Source organism: Geotrypetes seraphini, chromosome 16, assembly GCF_902459505.1.
Source record: "Geotrypetes seraphini chromosome 16, aGeoSer1.1, whole genome shotgun sequence".
NCBI lineage: Eukaryota > Metazoa > Chordata > Amphibia > Gymnophiona > Dermophiidae > Geotrypetes > Geotrypetes seraphini.
This window is the reverse complement of record NC_047099.1, coordinates 40,639,245-40,657,512: the sequence shown is the minus strand read 5'-3', so window position 1 is coordinate 40,657,512 and position 18,268 is coordinate 40,639,245. Positions and strand designations below refer to the sequence as shown.

Below are 18,268 nucleotides of genomic sequence, written 5' to 3'. Positions count from 1 at the left end.
GAATTACACAATTCTGAGTGTATGAGAATTTAAGGTTAAACTTTCTTTTCAAAGTTAATGACTATTTAATTGGAGACCATTTGGTTTAGATTCACTCCTGAACTGGACAACGTTACAGCTATGAGAACATGAAACTCCCTGTAGAAGCACCTGAAATTGGAAAACCAGGAAACAATCTTAAATAATCTTAAAAAATCTTAAATAACTCTAGGCTCCAGGGAAGTGTCTGGTACTCCGTTTGAACTAGTTTTGTTTCCTCCTTCACTACCGTCTCACTCAGTCCATCTTCCAAACATACTCTGTACTTCTATGCCCCGGTGCTACGCCTCATAAAGAGACGCCCCATGCCAGTCACTAAAGCCGGACTCCCCAGATCATATCTGCTCAGCCCACTGATGGCAAACCACAGTGCAGTCACATGCTGCCTTCCCTCGTCCTCTTCTACTTCACCCAAATCCTATGACATCATCACTCAAATACCAGGAAACTGCTTTATGATGTCATAGCCTGGCAGGAAACTAGAAGGTCTCGGGTCATTGAGATAGGCTGAGCTAGTTCTGGACTGGTTTTCTCTCTTTTCCCAGGAGATCCCAGTATTCATCACAAGTTCATCTCACAACCCAAAACAGTTACCTTCGCTGCACCGAGGGTTCAAAAGAAAAAAAACCCCACTGACCTCTGAAAGTTGCTTTAAACCCCTATGAAAGATTAGCAGAGCAGGGCAGACCTGTCCGTTGTACTTCTGAAGAGATGCAGCCTGTACAGCAAGATTCATTAGTAATACTTATGGCCCATCCTCATTAGAAATCATTAGTCAGGAGCTTTATGCGTTTTCGCCAGCTTTTATTTTGGTGTTTTAAAAGAGTCTAATTGCAATATTTGGATATATGGATTTACATATCTATGGTTTTATCATTCAATAGCAAGACTCCTGAGGCAGGTCTTTTGAGGCCGAAACACGATCGTGAACACCATCTGGTCTCCTTCGTTGTTGTTTTTGTGGCTTGAACCAAACCGAGCGCATGTCCCCGGTGAAAGGACAAATGGGGGGGTGGGGGAAGGAACCAGCTGACTCCGAGTCAGAGGACAGGCTAAGCCACGCCTGGTTTTACCCGTCCCTCCTGTCCCACTTTCATGCCAGAACTAGTGGTTCTGAAACGGTGCTTTCTGTCTCTCCTAGAACGATCAGGGCTGATCCAAAATCTAGACAAAGGCTCTTTTTCTCTCTCTCTCTCTCTCTTTCATTCACAACATAGAAAAGACATGAACTGACCAAATCCTTTCAAGATGAAAGGGGCTTTTAGGTTTGGCAAATCGACACCAACTGTGTAAACAGAACGTTAAGTGCACTGAGAAACATCAGCATGAACCAGGGGTTCCCCCCCCCCCATCAAAGATGGAGGGGGGCATCCTGGAGCAAAAATAATAATGATGACACCCCAATTGTGACCCCCCCCTCCCCACCCTTCAGCCTCAGGAAATTCAAGGCTAATGCAATCCATGATACCCCCAGCGGCCTCATTAGTTGCAAAATATCCCTAAAGACAACGCCAGCGTCCAAGAATGCAGACAGCAATTCTACACGGAGGCCCTGAATTTTGCAAAATGTATTTGACAGTTCTGCCCCCCACCGCACCGGAGGGAAATAGTCATGAATGAAAGTAAAGCGAACGGCTGCCAGGAACGAGGTGAAGTTTGAAGAGAAGGGCCTCCCCTTCCAGAGTTGGCACAATATATTACTGGTAATATATTACTTTTACTCATACTTTTTCAAAGTAATATATTACGTTTACAGGTAATATATTACTTTTACTCATACTTTTTCAAAGTAATATATTACTTTTGCTGGTAATATCTTACTTTTGCTCATATTTTCAAAGTAATATATTACTTTTGCTGGTAATATCTTACTTTTGCTCATACTTTTCAAAGTAATATATTACTTTTACCGGTAATATATTACTTTTGCTCATACCTTTTCAAAGTAATATGTTACTTTTACTTGTAATATATTACTTTTGCTCATACTTTTCAAAGTAATATATTACTAGCGAAATGTTGCCAGTAATATATTACTGCTACTATTACTTTCCTTTTACACTTTGCATACTTTCCTCTCAGATTTAAATGCATTGTCTATTCGCTGTTTTGTTATTACAATAAACCACAAGAAGTTTCTTAGTAATATATTACTTGACCAACTCCATCCTCTTCCCGTCCCATTCAGGAAAACCTAACCAAACTGTGCCACATCCTCTGCCTCAAGGTCTGACGTGCCGCTATTCCTTCAACTTGGTCCCCTCGGACGCTGTGCTCTGGAGAATGGAGGTGGCTCTGGGGGACCAGAGCAGGATTCTAGCGAAGAGCCCGATGATGGCAAGATTTCCCAGCACGGCGGCACCCACAACGCCCAATGTGCCAAGCAGGGTGGCCGGCGGGGTGTGTGAGGTGAGCCAGGGCTTGCGGGAGCTCATGTCCACCAGAATGGCTTCCAGCTGGAAATGCGTGCCCAACACGGCGCAGACATGGAAGAGCTGGTGGCTGTGACCTAGGAAACAGAGTTTGGGACAACCAATTATAGAACTTTTTGGTAACGCGGTCTATAAGTATAATCTTATGTTACTTATAGCCTCTAAGTGGGTAACAATACAGCAGACATGATCAAATAACTCACAAAAACATACAACTTAAAATCTCTAAAAACATTTAAAATAGGAAAAACTGATACAATCATTAACATCGGGATCTGGATAGTCGCCCAACCACGCACCCTGATACCCCTTCTATTAAAAATAGCACGCAGTCTCTAAATATGGTGAATATAGCCGCAGCTCTGTTTATTGATCACGATAACAAATAACATTATTAACATAATATTAACATGAATTAACCAAACCAAGCTCCTCCCGAGCTATCAGATACATATCATTATATTACCCCTGACCCCACCACAGCAGCAAGAGTCTGAGGGTTCGTATGACCACATGCCCCTTTAACTGGGTCACCTGACCCCAAGGCAAGGCTCCCGGCCGGCCCACCGCTCATCGCCGGATGAGCCCCAGCATCCCTTAGCTCGGGAGAACCGCCCTCCCGAGCCACCATCACGGGCGGGTGGGTGGGAAATGCCGGGTCCTCCAAGGTCCTGGCTTTAAAGCCTCGCCCCCGTGACGCCGACCCCCTTCCCACCCAATCTCAACGCGACCTCCCAGCGGGAAAACCAATGGTCCTCTACTCTCACTGCCCCCCCCCTTAACTACCTGCCTGTCTCGATGGGCTACACTAAACATCAAATCAGTAATAGCTATTGACAGTAAAACCTAAAACAATTAGACTTATAATAAAGCAGAAACTACCCCCCCCCCTTTTTTTTTCCTAAACCGTGATAGCGGTTATTAGCGCAGGGAGCCGCGCTGCTCTCGACGCTTCCTTTCCATCCCTTGGTTCGTAGAGGTGGAGACCAGGAATAAAGTTCTTACCCACATAATCGAAACGTCCAGGCGCCAGGCGTTCAGGTAAATGGGAGGCGAAGAGGAAGCCGGCGAGAAAGGCGAAGAAGAGGTGATGGAAGTGCAGAGGGATGGCAGCGTTCCAGGCGCACCCGTCGCCCCAACAGAACAGCAACTGCAAGGCGGAGAAAGCAAAACTCTTACACTGGGAGGGGGGGGGGGGCCGTGGATCGGCGTGGAAATTGCGCTCAGGAGTAGAGCGACTTACCCGATATAAGAGGGGAACGTTGTCAAATATGAAGGGGTGGACAAAGGCTGCCGTGCGAAGGACTTTGCTGAGCTTTGGGGCTTCCAGTTCCAGGAATCTACAGATCTCAGAAGAAAGAGATGGACGCATGAAGCCACAGAACGAAGAAGGGCTTTCAGCCGATTAGTCATAGCAGACCACAGTCAGGGATCACTTTTACGACTATTTATCATTTTTACTATCATGGATCGGTGGCATGGAATGATGCTGCTACTCTTTGGGTTTTTGCCAGGTACTTGTGACTTGGATTGGCCTCCGTGAAGACGGACCATTGGTCTGACCCAGTTAAGGCACTTCTTATGCTCTTATATGAGCCAATTATAGGACAGTCAAGCCATTGTGACATCACTGATGAAGTTGGCTCTTGGGCATTGATGGAATGAGGCATTATGACATCACAGGAAGTTTATCTCTGTAGTTTTTCAAACCCCCCCCCCCCCCCTATTATCTTTCCAGCCTCTCACCTCCATCTCCAAAGATTTCAGAAGTAAGCTCAACAGTCAGGATTATTATCCCCAAATCACCCCCATCCCAGAACAACAGACATGCCAAGTTAGCCAGTACCAGGCTGGAGACCTTTTGGCCAGTACTTAGTTTATAACTTACATCCCAAAGCAGTGTGGGATTTGTCGTGCCTGATCCTTTCCATGGAAATCAGTGCTGCAAATCCCATAATGCACCAGGATGGGGTGGTCATTAATCCAGAACTGTTCCAAGAGCTCCAGTCTAGAACGAGGCAACTTTACTTGGCATCTCTGAAACAATCATGTAATGCACAGGGTTACCATTCGGCTCCAGAAAAAGGAGGACAGATTAAGACATCAGGGTTTGACTTCCATTGGGTGATGGAGATTTACATCAGTGGTTCTTAGGCCTGTTCTGGGGGACCCCCAGCCAGTCGGGGTTTCAAGATATCCCTAATGAATATGCATAAAAGAGATTTGCATGCCCACCACCTGCTTTATCGGCAAATCTGCCTCATGCATATTCATTAGGGATATTTTGAAACCCCGACTGGCTGGGAGTCCCCCAGGACAGGATTAAGAAACAAGCTAACATGGCGGCTCTGAGTCCGACCACAGAGCCTAAATAATCCCACAGAGGTGCACAGCTATCAAAGTTCTGAGTAACCACTCAGGGTCACCCTGGACATTTCTGGATTCTCTAAAGGTCTCTCGCACATTCCCCTGAAGGAAGCTTGTGTTGATGCAATTAAAAATGTCATCCAGCCTGCAAAGACCCAGCATTTATTTTGGAGCTCAGCCCCATGCCTAGGACTTGAAATCATGTAATAGAAATATCTGAACTACAAGTCCCTGCATGCAATGGGGGTAAATCCAGGGCTGGATCAGCCTGTTGGGAAAATCTGGAGCTAGTCAGTAACACTACACCCATACCCTTGTGGTTTCTGGAAGTGACATATCTCTGAGATTGTGATGAAGAATTTCCTTACCGGGAATAGCAGGAGAGCGCAGTGCAGATGAAAGAGTTCAGGGTGGCCAGCTGTGTGAAGTGCAGGTGCAGTGGGGAGTTAATCCAGCGGTCGGGCATGATGTAGGCGCTGTATGTGAAGGCACAGCCTAAGGAACAAGTCGCCAGATATTAATGCAGTCTGCAGGTTTCAGTGACATACAGAGCTGCCAAGTTATCCAGTTCCAGGGAGGAGATTTTTGGCCAGTCCTGGATTTCCGACACCCTCATGCCGATGCATTATGGTACCTGCAGTACTGGTCTACAGATCCCACGCTGCTCTGATATGTTTCAAGTTTCAAGTTTCTTAAAATATTTGTTTGACCGCTTAATCTAATTTCTAAGCGGTTAACATAATAATGCAAGTTCAAAGCCAGGACAGGCCAAAACGTCTCCCTCTTGGAACTGGGTAACTTGGGCACCGTTGAGCATGTCTGATCTGTGGCCCGTGGTGCCTTTTTCGCTATTTCTCTTTAGCCCTTTAACTACCAGGAACCGATTCTCATAGCAGCCACCAAGAACCCTATTACAAAGAGCACATTAGTATTTTTACGAGCTCTCCCTTGTGATGCACAAAAGGGAACGCCTCCCCCCCACTCACACAACATATGCACATCAACTGTGTCCCTCTAAAAATAAAGCCTGCAGCTAGCCGCCTTTCTCCTTCCCTCTGCCCAGCTGATCGCGGCTCCAGAGCCACGATCAGCTGAGAGCCGGCGGAGGAGAGAGTGGTAACTGCCGGCTTAGCTGGTTCACGGCTTCTCCTTGCCAGCCCCAAAGCCGCGATCGGCTGACTGCGGTTTTTCCCCTGACGGCTCTCCCCTCCGTCGGCTCCCAGCCGATCGCGGCTCCAGAGCCGCCATCGGCCGGGACGAGGGAGGGAGAACGATGGCTGCAGGCAGGAGGCCAGGCACAACTGCACCCCTCTGTTACCAGGCCACTCCACACAAATAGCATGCATTTGATTTGCAGGCCATTTGTGTGAGCATAGGCCCCGGAAAAAGTAAATCGCTCCCGACCCAGGTGGACGGAGCTTTGTGCATCCTGCCCTCAGTCCTGGAGTTGCCAACCTACCCAGGCTGTAGAGGCTGAGGGCTCCGTAGTCCAGGAAGTAGCAGAAGTGACAGGCATGCGGGGACATGGTGCTGAACGTATGAGCACAGCTGGACGTGAAGGGATACAGGCAGATCACCAGCAGGTACAGCAGGAGAGGCCAGTTGTAAGGGTCAGTGCAGAAATCCAGAGACGTGGAAAGGACCAGGAACCTCCACAGAAAGTACCTATGGAGAGGCCGGAACAGCAGAGGGTAGAGGTCAAGTGACGTCTAGGACCCAGGTCCATGGCGATCTAAGCCAGCGCGGTCACCCTCTGAAATGGGCCTAGATGAAACAGAAGGGAAGAAATCCTACAAACTGTGCCCAGGTTAGGCCATATGGCTCCAGAAAAAGGAGGGCGGATTGACACATCCGGGTTTTACTTCTGGAGCCATAGGGTAACCCTATGCTAGACGCCCTAATCAAGGATGCCTAACTGAATTCTGTGTGCAACTTAATTGGTTTATTAATTGGCTTAGGTCAATGGTATATCAGATCCTAAATAAACTTAAAGATAAATATATTTATATACCATTTATAGCCTAAGTGGTTTACATCAGGTACTCAAGCGTTTTGCCATGTCTATCCCAGTGGGCTCAAAATCTCTCTAATGTGCCTGTGGCAATGGGGGGATTAAGTGACTTGCCCAGGGTCACAAGGAACAGCATAGGATTTGAACCCACAACCTCAGGGTGCCGAGGCTGTAGCTTTAACCACTGCGCCACTCCAGAAATCAAAATGGAGTAAAATGAGCCAAGTAAAGGACAATGAAGCCATTGTGACATCACTGATGAGGTTGGCTCTTATTGGTGGAATGAGGCATTATGATGTCACAATACCAGCTCTGGTTACCAGAGGCTGAAACTTTTCACAATCTGTCTAATGTACCTGGGGCACTGGGGGATTAAGTGACTTGCCCAGGGTCACAAGGAGCAGCATGGGTTTGAACCCACAACCCCAGGGCGCGGAGGCTGTAGCTTTAACCACTGCGCCACAAACTCAGCTCTGGTGACAAGAGACTGAAAGTCTTCACAGTACATTTGTGTGCAGGACATTTGCACGCCACCTCTTCTGCCGCTTTCCATTAGTGCTGTGAGGACCCCCCCCCCCCCCCACTACATTTATAAGTACTCGCGCTCCTGTTCGGGGGGGTTGGGAGACCCCCCCCAAGTACGCTGAAAACTCCCCAACAGTAAAAATGGAAAGGAAACAGGAGTTTTCAGTGTAGTGGGGGGGTTTCCCCCCATCCCTTCCCCCCAATGGGAGCGTGAGGACTTGTGAATGTAGTGGGGGGTTCCCCCCTCACAGCGCTAACGGAAAGGCTTAAAAGCGGCGATGCGCATATGTCCTGCACGCAAATGTCGCCACAGGATTGTCAGCGCGCCAAAATCCAGCGTGCTTTTGATGGGCCATTGTGGTAATTGGCCACGCCATTAGAAACGATTTAAAACAAAATTTTAAAATGATTAATTTAAGTTGCACGTGTAATACCTATGTTGATGCACCTGAAAAGTGGGTGTGGTTAGGGGGGGCGGAGAATAGGCATGATTGACTGAAGTGTCACTAGGCGTCTGTTTTAGAGGCCAGGAAAACCCTGGCACATCCCACAAGGATGCCTTGACCCTGCTAAGCCTGATTCTATATGCGACACCTGGCAGCTGACAACCACGTCAACCGGCGCTGTTTATGGAATCAGGACCTATATGGCCATACACAGTTTTGAAAATCCGGAATCACTGAATGTGAGGGTGGCCAACTCAGCCTTGGGTTTTCTCCCATTGCATGCAGGGGGTTGTAGTCCTACTTGGCATAAGACAATCAGAACTACATTTCCATGCATGCAATTGGGCAAAACCAGAGTGGACCTCAGCCAGAAATATTATTACAGAGAGATTACTTTTAAAGTAATTCGTTGTTGGAAAATCATGTTGCCCTTTCATATGACACTATATTATTTGGAACTTCAATGAGATTTAAAAGCCAAATTTAAGCGAATAATAATAAACTTTTATTAATATTAACAGGGGTTGCCATTCAGCAGATTACAGGGAATTGGAAAGATTATACTAAATTAAGTTATACTTTTTGGTGGAATTCAGTGTGCCATATTTATAAGATGGAAAGGGTATTTGCATTGCAACAGGGTAATTATAATAACTTTAAAAAGATTTGGGGACCATTGGCGATTTATTCTAATGATCAGACATCTTAAACACCAAAATAGATAAGGGGGTGGGATTTTGAAGGATTATAATTGACAATTGTTATTAATTAGTATATGGGTGGGTGGGGGGGGGCTTCTTATATAAGAATTTATTTGAAGTAACATAAATTGGTATCTGGGAGGGTGGGATGGGTTTCTTTATATAATTATTTATTTGGAATAATATAAATAAGAATGTCAAGTGATGATTTAAGGTCTTTCTGAATGATTGTTGTACACTTGTTGTAATTTTTTGAAAATGAATAAAGATATTAAAAAAAAAAAAAAGAAAGCTGGGGGAACTCCCCCCCCCCCCCCGAACTGCTTAATATTTGAAATAGTCTCTCTCAGTTCAAACTAGTGATGATTAATCATGATCGCTCAGGCTTTGAGCAACGTCCAGGGCATAAAGAAAGGAAGAAGCTGAAAGGCCGGGTCCGAATGCCCTGGTTCTTAGATCCCAATGTCAGGCAGGGTTCATAGACAATTGCGCGCAAGACAATCGCGCGCAGACAACTCAGCGCGAGACAAATGAGCGGAAGACAATTGAGCGCTAAGACACGTGAGCGCAGGACATGACGTGTTAACGTGCTGTACGTGCGCGCGTCCTTCGGTCGGCAAGCGGCCTCTAGTGGCGCGCCGAACTGTCATTGCGCCGAGTTATCTTGCGCTAAATTGTCTTGCGCGGAGATATCGTGGCGCGCAATTGTCTTTAGCGCAATTGTCTGTGAGCGCCATGGTCTTAGCGCTGAGTTAGTCTGCGCGATTTTGTCCGCACGCGATTGTCTTGCGCGCTTTGGACCTGTCACCGTCAGGCAGCCCGCATTTTACAGCACCACCTACCAGGTTGGGAGAAAGTGCGTCCAGATGTTCAGGGTCTCATTGGTCATTCGGAAGGAGCTCAGGATACAGTCCAAGGCAGAGCTCTTCGGATGACGGTAGCCAGAAATAATGCCATCCGTCCTGAAAACCTGCAGGGGGGGGGGGGTCAAACGATTAAAAGTGACCTGGGATGCGGACCTTCTGCGTCACCCCCCGATTCCCGTTGGGCACGTTTTTAAAGCCGGTTTGCAGCCCTCAAGGGGTGGATACAGCTGAGCAAGCATATACCTGAGGCACCTGGTGAATGTTCAGGAGCTGCGGTAATTTCACAGTCAGCATGCTGGGGGGGGGCGGGCGGTGCCTTTGGCTCCCTTCTGGCCGGTCCCAGACGTGGAAGCCGTGGCCCGGCCAGGATCGGAACTCCTTCTTGTCCCCACGTTCTTCCTCACTCCCCGTCCCGGAGCCTCCGACCGCAGTCCAGCATGCGCCCTGGAATACCAGAAGGAGCCCTTAACAACGACCGCGTGCAACATTGGGGGAGGGGGGGGAGATACATCAAATACAAAAGCGTCAGGAAAAGAATGTTCTCGGGGATAGCCCCAATGCGGCGGAATGGAGACGATACTCTTCAGAGAACACTTTAGCAAATAAAGAAATATTTAGGGGGGGAATAGCAACGTGAAGGAAACATCAGACTACCCCCCCCATCCCCCCCCACACACACACACACTTGGAACACAAAAGGGTGGGCTCACAAATAATAGAAAGAAAGATGAATATATGATATAAGGCAGTGGTCTCCAACTCAAACCCTTTGCAGGGCCACATTTTGGATTTGTAGGTACTTGGAGGGCCGCAGAAAAAAATAGTTAATGTCTTATTAAAGAAATGAGGTAAAACTCTTTATACTTTATAAATCTTTCCTTTTGGCTAAGTTTTAATAATAATATTGTAATTTATAGCTAAAGAGACATATGATCAAGAAACTGTTTTATTTTACTTTTGTGATGATGATAAACATACCGAGGGCCTCAAAATAGGGCCTGGCGGGCCGCATGTGGCCCCCGGGCCGCGAGTTTGAGACCACTGATATAAGGCATTTTTACTAAGGCATGTTAGCCGACTTACCACATGCTAAAAGCTGACGCATCCTTAGAATAATAATAATAATAATTTATTCTTGTATACCGCCAAAGCCATAATAGTTCGAGGCATGCCTTAGTAAAAGGACATTTATAATAACAGTATATATACATCGATGGTATAAATAAATAAGATATACCATCTTTAACTCATGTATTGTAACACCGTTATTGAAGCTCTTGCAAAACCGCTCAGAACTGACTCCCCCAGTCATTAGCAGCGGACTAGAAGCTTCCATTCAACTTTCATGTCAGGGGGTATTGCTATCGACTTACACAACACAACATCATAATAAACACCCTCAAAAGCCAAATAAAACCCTGAGCCGCTAGCGATCAATAGATGGAAGTTAACCTACTGGGATTTACGTGTTCACCTGCTATTCTTAAACACCGGGTGCTTAATTCCCTCACTGTGCTTCCCGAAAGGGGGTGTGGCTTTGGCTGGCCAGGTCAGGGACATTCCAGAACTTTGGGCGCCTGGAATTCCATCGGGTTTTGGAAGGCGTAGCTCCTAGCGCCCAGAGTCGCACGTGGGAAACAGCGCTGGGTGATTATTCTATAAACGATGCTCAACCCAGAACGCTTTCTATAGAATAGAGCCGGTTTTTAACCTGGCCCTAAATATGTCGTGACTACAGTTAGAATCAAGCTGAGCCAGCTGCTCCATGGCCAGGCCGGGTTTTACCCCAGTGCGTGCAGGGACATGTAGTTCCTGCTGCCCTTAGAGCAGTAGTTCCTAAACCTGTCCCGGAGGAATCTCAGCCAGTCAGGTTTTCTGGATATCCACTACCACATATTCATGAGATTGATTTCCATACACTGCATGCAAATTTCTCTCATACATATTCAGTGTGGATATGCAGAAAACCTAACTGGACAGGTTTGAGAACCACTGCCTTTAGGTCCTCAATTTGGAAATCCGAATGATAATTCCCTGCATGCACTGGAATAAAAGCAGGACTGGCCCAATCTGTCCCCTCTGCATTGATTTACTTATTGACTGACTTATGAGGGTCTGCTGAAAAGTTCTCAGCCAAGAAGAGAATGATGTGGAGCCATGAAACCTACAAGCCATTCCACACTTTTCTTGACACTGGGAAACCAAGCCATTGTGACATCACCGATGAGGATGGCTTTTAGGCAATGATGGAATGAGGCATTATGACATCACAATCCGAGGGGCCGCTGAAAAGTTCTCAGCCCAGCCACGAAGAGAATGATGTGGAGCCATGAAACCTACAAGCCATTCCACACTTTTCTTGACACTTTTCAGGTTAATGAGGCAAACGAATTTAGTAAATGGGAAACCAAACCATTGTGACATCACTGATGAGGTTGCCTCTCAGACATTGGTGGAATGAGGCATTATGACATCACAATCCATGGGGCCGCTTAAAAGTTCTCAGCCCAGCCATGAAACTTACAAGCCATTCCACACTTTTCAGGTCAATGAGGCAAACGCATTTAGTAAATGGGAAACCAAACCATTGTGACATCACTGATGAGGTTGCCTCTCAGACATTGGTGGAATGAGGCATTATGACATCACAATCCATGGGGCCGCTTAAAAGTTCTCAGCCCAGCCATGAAACTTACAAGCCATTCCACACTTTTCAGGTCAATGAGGCAAACGCATTTAGTAAATGGGAAACCAAACCATTGTGACATCACTGATGAGGTTGCCTCTCAGACATTGGTGGAATGAGGCATTATGACATCACAATGCAAGGGGCCGCTGAAAAGTTCTCAGCCCAGCCAAGAAGAGAATGATGTGGAAGCCATGAAACTTACACGTTATTCCACACTTTTCTTGACACTTTTCGTTTCAATGATATGAAATGAAACAAAAAGTATCAAGAAATATACAGTAAATATTCAGATTACAATACAAAGTATGGTACATTACAATGCACAATAAAAACATTTTAATAGCATAACAGGATATGAAACTCTTATCACGTGAACCAGCCCTGACTACTTGAGAAGATGCTATTGCAGGCCTGTCTTTCCCCCCAGTCAGATTCAGATCTTATGCCAACACGGAGCAGTGATAGTAACTCTGAGAAAACGGATGCTCTCTACCCAGTGACATGTGATGCCACAGCCTAAAGCTCTGTTTCTCTTAAACCAGAGGCGTCAAAGTCCCTCCTCCAGGGCCGCCATCCAGTCGGGTTTTCAGGATCTCCCCAATGAATATACGTGAGGTCTATTTGCATGCACTGCTTTCATTGTATGCTAATAGATCTCATGCGTATTCATTGGGGAAATCCTGAAAACCCGACCGGATTGCGGCCCTCGAGGACGGACTTTGACACCCCTGTCTTAAACCGATGTGGGCCTATGGATAATGAACCACAAACTGGCCCTGTGAACAATTTGCCCTGTTTTTCTTCCATTAATTTCAGACACCAAAGCAGCACTGTATAAACTCAAATATAAACCTAGATTTGGGGGGCTCAAAAATGGGGGTCTCGGTTTATATTCCAGTCCTCCTCCTCCCAGACCCATCACAGGCCTCTCCCCGGCCCTACCTTAAGCCCCGCTGGTCCAGCCAGGGCAAGAGCGATCCTGCTATGCTCCTGCCCACTAACCTCGCGAAACTGCTCTGAGTTTGATTTATGTTCGAGTCAACTTTCCCCCCCCCCCCCTTTTTAGAGGTTTATATTCGGATGGGTTTATATTCGAGTATACTAGATTAAGCATGTATTGCAAACTCTATTGTTATTTAGAACTGAACTGTGTAATGTAATGTAATGTAATTTATTTCTTATATACCGCTCCATCCGTTAGGTTCTAAGCGGTTTACAGAAAATATACATTAAGATTAGAAATAAGAAAGGTACTTGAAAAATTCCCTTACTGTCCCGAAGGCTCACAATCTAACTAAAGTACCTGGAGGGTAATAGAGAAGTGAAAAGTAGAGTTAGAGGAAAAATAAAAATAAAATAAACATTTTAACAAGACAGCATTGATCTAAATACTTTGGAAGGTAGAAGAGAGGAGAGAAAAGAATAGAAGCATGATGAAGTGATGAAGTGGAGCAAGTAAGTTTAGGAGGAGCGATTGACGTTTCCAGAAAGGGCTTCTTCAGGGAAGAGACTTGGCCGACAGTCCCAGGATGCCTATGTCTCCTCCCCTGAGATGTTCTCCCATCCATGCATTCCCTCCCAGACACACTGCCCGTGCCCCAGCTGCTCCAAGGAGGCTGCCCCAGATGAGGCCCACGGTGAATGCACGATTCTCTCCTCTGCGGGAAAGCCGCCCGGAGCCGACAGTCCCTCCCAGTGATTCTGCTCTACTGAAAACTTTTATGCTCTGGATCAAAGTGGGTAAAATTATTCCGAGCCAGTTAATTATCTGCGAAATAACACAATCTGTTAAGAAAAGCGGTGTGTTGCACTACTGAGCGTGGCTGTCATGTGCAGGAACTGACAGGTGAGAGGAATGTTGCCTTAGGTGCCGACATTTCAGAACGACTGGGGATGCAAAACAACCGATCCAAATTAACCCCTTCCTGGACCCGATGAAGCAGCTTGCCCAGCACCCGCCGGCATCCACAGAGCTGGAAAATTCAGGTGTCTAGCCCCAAGGTAGAGCGTTCCAAAACAAGCAAGGACGTCAAAATGCAGAGGATAGAACTTCCGGAGTACAAAGACTCAAGAAAGGGAGGATTCCAGAACTATCACTGGTCCGCTCCGGAAAAACAAAGCCAGGGAGAAAAACTCTCCGACTCAGAAAGTTGGGCTCAAATTCAAAGCTTGAAATCTTTTAAGGAACGCCCAACGTTAAGGGATAGTGTTAAAAGTCAGAAAACCCTACGGACGGCAGTCTTCCAAAAAAAAAAAACGTTCAACAAACAATACACAACCAGTGCACACGAAAAAGCAAAAAAAAATTTTAAACTTAGCTTCACTGTGCGTTCATGTCGCGCGAAGATTGTATTCAGAATGACGCCCTCAGCCGCCAAAAGTCCCGGGGCCATTCTGAGTACGATCTTCGCTGGAACTGTTATTGCGAGGGCTTTCTTCCTATCGCTCCCGTTGCTCTTTCAGTGAACGCCATGGTGGATCTCCATTGCGACCCTACTGTCAATCGGTGTACCTCAAGGCTCCGTCTTCGGACCCCTCCTTTCCTCCTATACCCACTTCCTCAGTGCACTGATCTCCTCCCATGCTGATGACTCACAGATCTACCTTCCCACGCCAGATATCTCGACAGGAACCCAGGCCCGAGTCTCAGCCTGCCTGGCCAACATCGCCACCTAAAATGGACTATGGCCAAGACCACGCACCCTGAGGTTGTGGGTTCAAATCCCTCCCTGCTCCTTGTGACCCTGGGCAAGTCACTTAATCCCCCCATTGCTCCCAGGTACACTAGATAGAGTTTGAGCCCACCAGGAAATATGATAAAGTACCTGAATAGAAATTAATATATAAATATAAATATAATAAATAATAAATATAATATATAAATTAATATATAAATATATATATATATATAAAGTAATATATATTAATATATCAATTAATTAATTTAATTAAATCCACAACTTTGGGGTCCTTTTGGTTTTTTTAATTCATTTTCTATTCTGTCCTCCCAAAAGAGCTCAGGATGGGTCAAAGGTCAATATACACAATATACAGTTTCCAGGTTAAATTTGTCACAGTTACAAGTTTTTATCCTAATGCGACACCTACGGAGGATCTGGTATCAATATACATTTCTTTGTTATCTGTCGGTCGAGGGAGTTAGGTGAACAGGGTATATTTTTATTGCTTTATTAAAGCTGAGGAGTCCTTCGAGGGATCTTATCTGTGGGAGGGGGGGGCAGTCGATTCCAGCGGGTCGGCACAAAGTGGGCGTAGGAACGCCATCTGTTTCGACTCCTCTCTCTCCCCTGCTCAGATCCAACAAAAAGCTAAACCCTGTCACTTCTTCCTCTGCAATATTACCAAAATCCAACTTCTCCTTTTCAGTCACACTGCCAAAACCCTTGCCCACGCATTTAGATAACTGCAACTTGCTTCTCTCGGGTCTTTCGCTCAACCATCTCTCTCCCCTCCAGCCTGCAAAATCCATTCTCGCATTACCCCCTCTTCTCCAGTCACTTCATTGGTTCAAACTCCTTTTACTGATCTACGAGTGCGTTCACTCCACAGCCCCTCGATATCTCTCCCCCACTCCCCTCCCGTGAACTCTGTTCATCAGGCAAGTTCCTCCTATCTGTACCCTTCTCCTTCACTACCAACTCCAGACTCCGTCCCTTCTATCTTGCCGCACCGTATGTCTGGAACAGGCTGCCCGGGTCATTACGTCAGACTCCGTCTCTAGCAGTACTCAAATCCAAGCTAAAAGCTCACTTTTTTTGAGGCTGATTTCAACGCCCAACCCCCGCTCACCATAAAATCACCTATGTCCATCCTATTATTCTCTCTGCATGAAAACCACTTCCTAATCCCTAGACATCCTATCTGTAAGCTCTTCAGAGCAGGGACCACATAGTACATGTCAAATATACAGCACTGCATACGCCTTTTAGCACTACAGAAATGATAAATAGTAGCAGTATTGGGTTGATTTTCCTTAAAGGCCTTAGAGGTCCCAGGAAGGCCAGTCTTGGACTTTGTCCCTTTCCCTGTGGATTCTGGTACCTGTAATTGGTGGAACCGAAGTGGGAAAAGTCAGTACTGGGGAGAAGGCAGCCGTTGAAAACCTCAGAAATAGTCCAATCTTCCCTCTGGAAAGCCAGGTCTCTGGGCTTGTTACAAAGATGTGGTAGTCATCAGGGCCTGGAGATTCTCCCTCTTTCCATGATTTCTGGCCATGTTATACTTTAGCCCGGGTCGGTTGAGGATATATTTCCTTTTCGCTGCAAGAAACATCAGCGCTGGAACGGGGGCCCCCCTCTTGCACTTGGCAAATGCTTCCTTCACAGTGATCACACACGCCCTACTTCCTCCTAGAAACGAGAAAAGTCAACAGAAGAACCTTGCATAAGTTATCCGTTTGATGCATTCAATTCTGGCTTCTTTGCTGAGGTCTGACAGTTTGCCCCGAGCCTGAGCTTGGAATCAGCATTATCTGAAAAACAGGAAAGAGAGAAGCTGAAATTTAAAGAGAGAGAAGTTTGAACCCCAAACCTGCTTGTGTCAGTCCTCCATGGTCCAGGCAGCTGGTGCCAGGAACCATCCCATTTTCCCCCCTCCATTACATTCCATGCTAGGGAGGGAGGCTGGCTCCCGCCCAGAGGCCTCCTCTCCCCCCTTAGCTGATTGGCAGGGACAGCACAAGGAGGACTCTGGTTCATGCCACACCATCAGGAGATTTTCCCTCCATAAAGAAGCTTTGTGTTGAACTGTGGCTGGGCTCCATTCCTGCCTTGCTCAGGGAGTCCAGCCCCACTTTGCACCCCTCCCTGCCAAAAGGACAAAAAAGGTCTCAGGGCAGCTCAGCTTCTCTCTGCGGTGGAGTTTGGGATTCAAAGCTACATAGTTGCAGCTCTGAAGTCCCTCTCTTTCGCTCCCTTTTCCAGCTCTCCTTCCCACACTTAAATTCCAAGAAACAAGTCCCGGCATCAGAAAAGTTATACAAGGGCTGCCAGGCGCCTCGAGCTTAGTACAAAAGATGAGACGAGACAGAAAGGAGAAAAAGCCGCAAATGCCAGTCAGGGTGCCCGCCTGGTGCCAAGAAGAGCTTCTGTCCTATGCCCTAACTCCCTCTCTCTCTCTTTCCCCCCTCCCTCACCCTCGTATCTTTCTCTAATACCCTGGGCTTTTTGCTTTTTTCTTACCTCCCACCAGCTTAGGGTCACTATCTCACCCAGGTCAGTTGGGGAAAGTGAGTCCAGTCCTGGTTTTACTCCTTGTTTTTAAAGCCTTTTTTTTTTTTTTTTAAGGTTATGCTTGTAGGAACCTAAAAAGAAAAGCCCTTCGAAATGATTTTGTAATGGGCATGCTTTAGAAAAACAAACTGCTGTAGCACACTTTTGGAATATGTCAGATAACTTCCTGAATGATGCGATGTAATTCTTTAGGAATTGTGAGCTGTATTTGGAACTTCATGGTGTTTATCTTATGTTATTATATACGAAGCCATGTTATATGAATTTATTATACGTAGACACCCAATTTGTCTCCCTTTTGGTTTTGGAGACTTTATAGGTGGCTTGCTATCTAGGTTCAATAGGGATCTAGGGATCAAAGACATGACTGGGGGGCGAAGGGGGTGAGAACTACAGTCTAATGTATATAGGAAAGTGTGTGGGAAGGATACAGCTGGGCTGCGGTCTTCAGATAGGAGAGAAGTGCTTAGGATCATGCATCATGAAAAAGAAATGTTTGTAGGCCAGATTTGAAAGACTTGAGAGAAGTGTGGAGGTGCCTAGTGACTGGAAGCGAGTTCCAGAGTGTGGGGTCTAATTTCCTGGTAGGTTAGGATGACCTGGCGGGTATGTTCACTGGATTGGGTGAGAACTACAGTCTAATGTATATAGGAAAGTGTGTGGGAAGGATACAGCTGGGCTGCGGTCTTCAGATAGGAGAGACGTGCTTAGGATCATGCATCATGAAAAAGAAATGTTTGTAGGCCAGATTTGAAAGACTCGAGAGAAGTGTGGAGGTGCCTAGTGACAGGAAGCGAGTTCCAGAGTGTGGGGACTAATTTCCTGGTAGGTTAGGATGACCTGGCGGGTATGTTCACTGGATTGGAGAGTTCTTAGTGGGATCTAGCTAGGTGCATAGGACCTGGGTTAGCCACTGGGCTTGAGGGACCTTCGGTCTGTC

General features: G+C 46.4%; 1 protein-coding gene across 4 annotated transcripts; it reads right to left on the bottom strand.

Annotated features, from left to right (window-relative positions):
* Positions 1-826: 826 nt before the first annotated feature.
* On the bottom strand, positions 827-16,767 carry PAQR6 (progestin and adipoQ receptor family member 6). Of its 4 annotated transcripts, none has more exons than XM_033924516.1 (9): positions 16,628-16,766; positions 16,139-16,446; positions 9,631-9,831; positions 9,364-9,491; positions 6,298-6,503; positions 5,207-5,333; positions 3,715-3,811; positions 3,477-3,621; positions 827-2,548 (listed from the first exon to the last, which is right to left on the bottom strand). In XM_033924516.1, exons 3-9 carry the CDS (start codon positions 9,679-9,681, stop codon positions 2,280-2,282), a joined length of 1,023 nt encoding a protein of 340 aa, XP_033780407.1. In that variant the 5' UTR covers positions 9,682-9,831; positions 16,139-16,446; positions 16,628-16,766; the 3' UTR covers positions 827-2,279. The 4 variants fall into 4 exon arrangements, with proteins under 4 accessions (XP_033780407.1, XP_033780408.1, XP_033780409.1 ...); XM_033924519.1 differs by having other exon boundaries at positions 2,323-2,548; positions 3,715-3,819; positions 16,628-16,767; XM_033924517.1 differs by lacking the exon at positions 16,139-16,446 and having other exon boundaries at positions 16,628-16,745.
* Between the last annotated feature and the right edge of the window lie 1,501 nt (positions 16,768-18,268).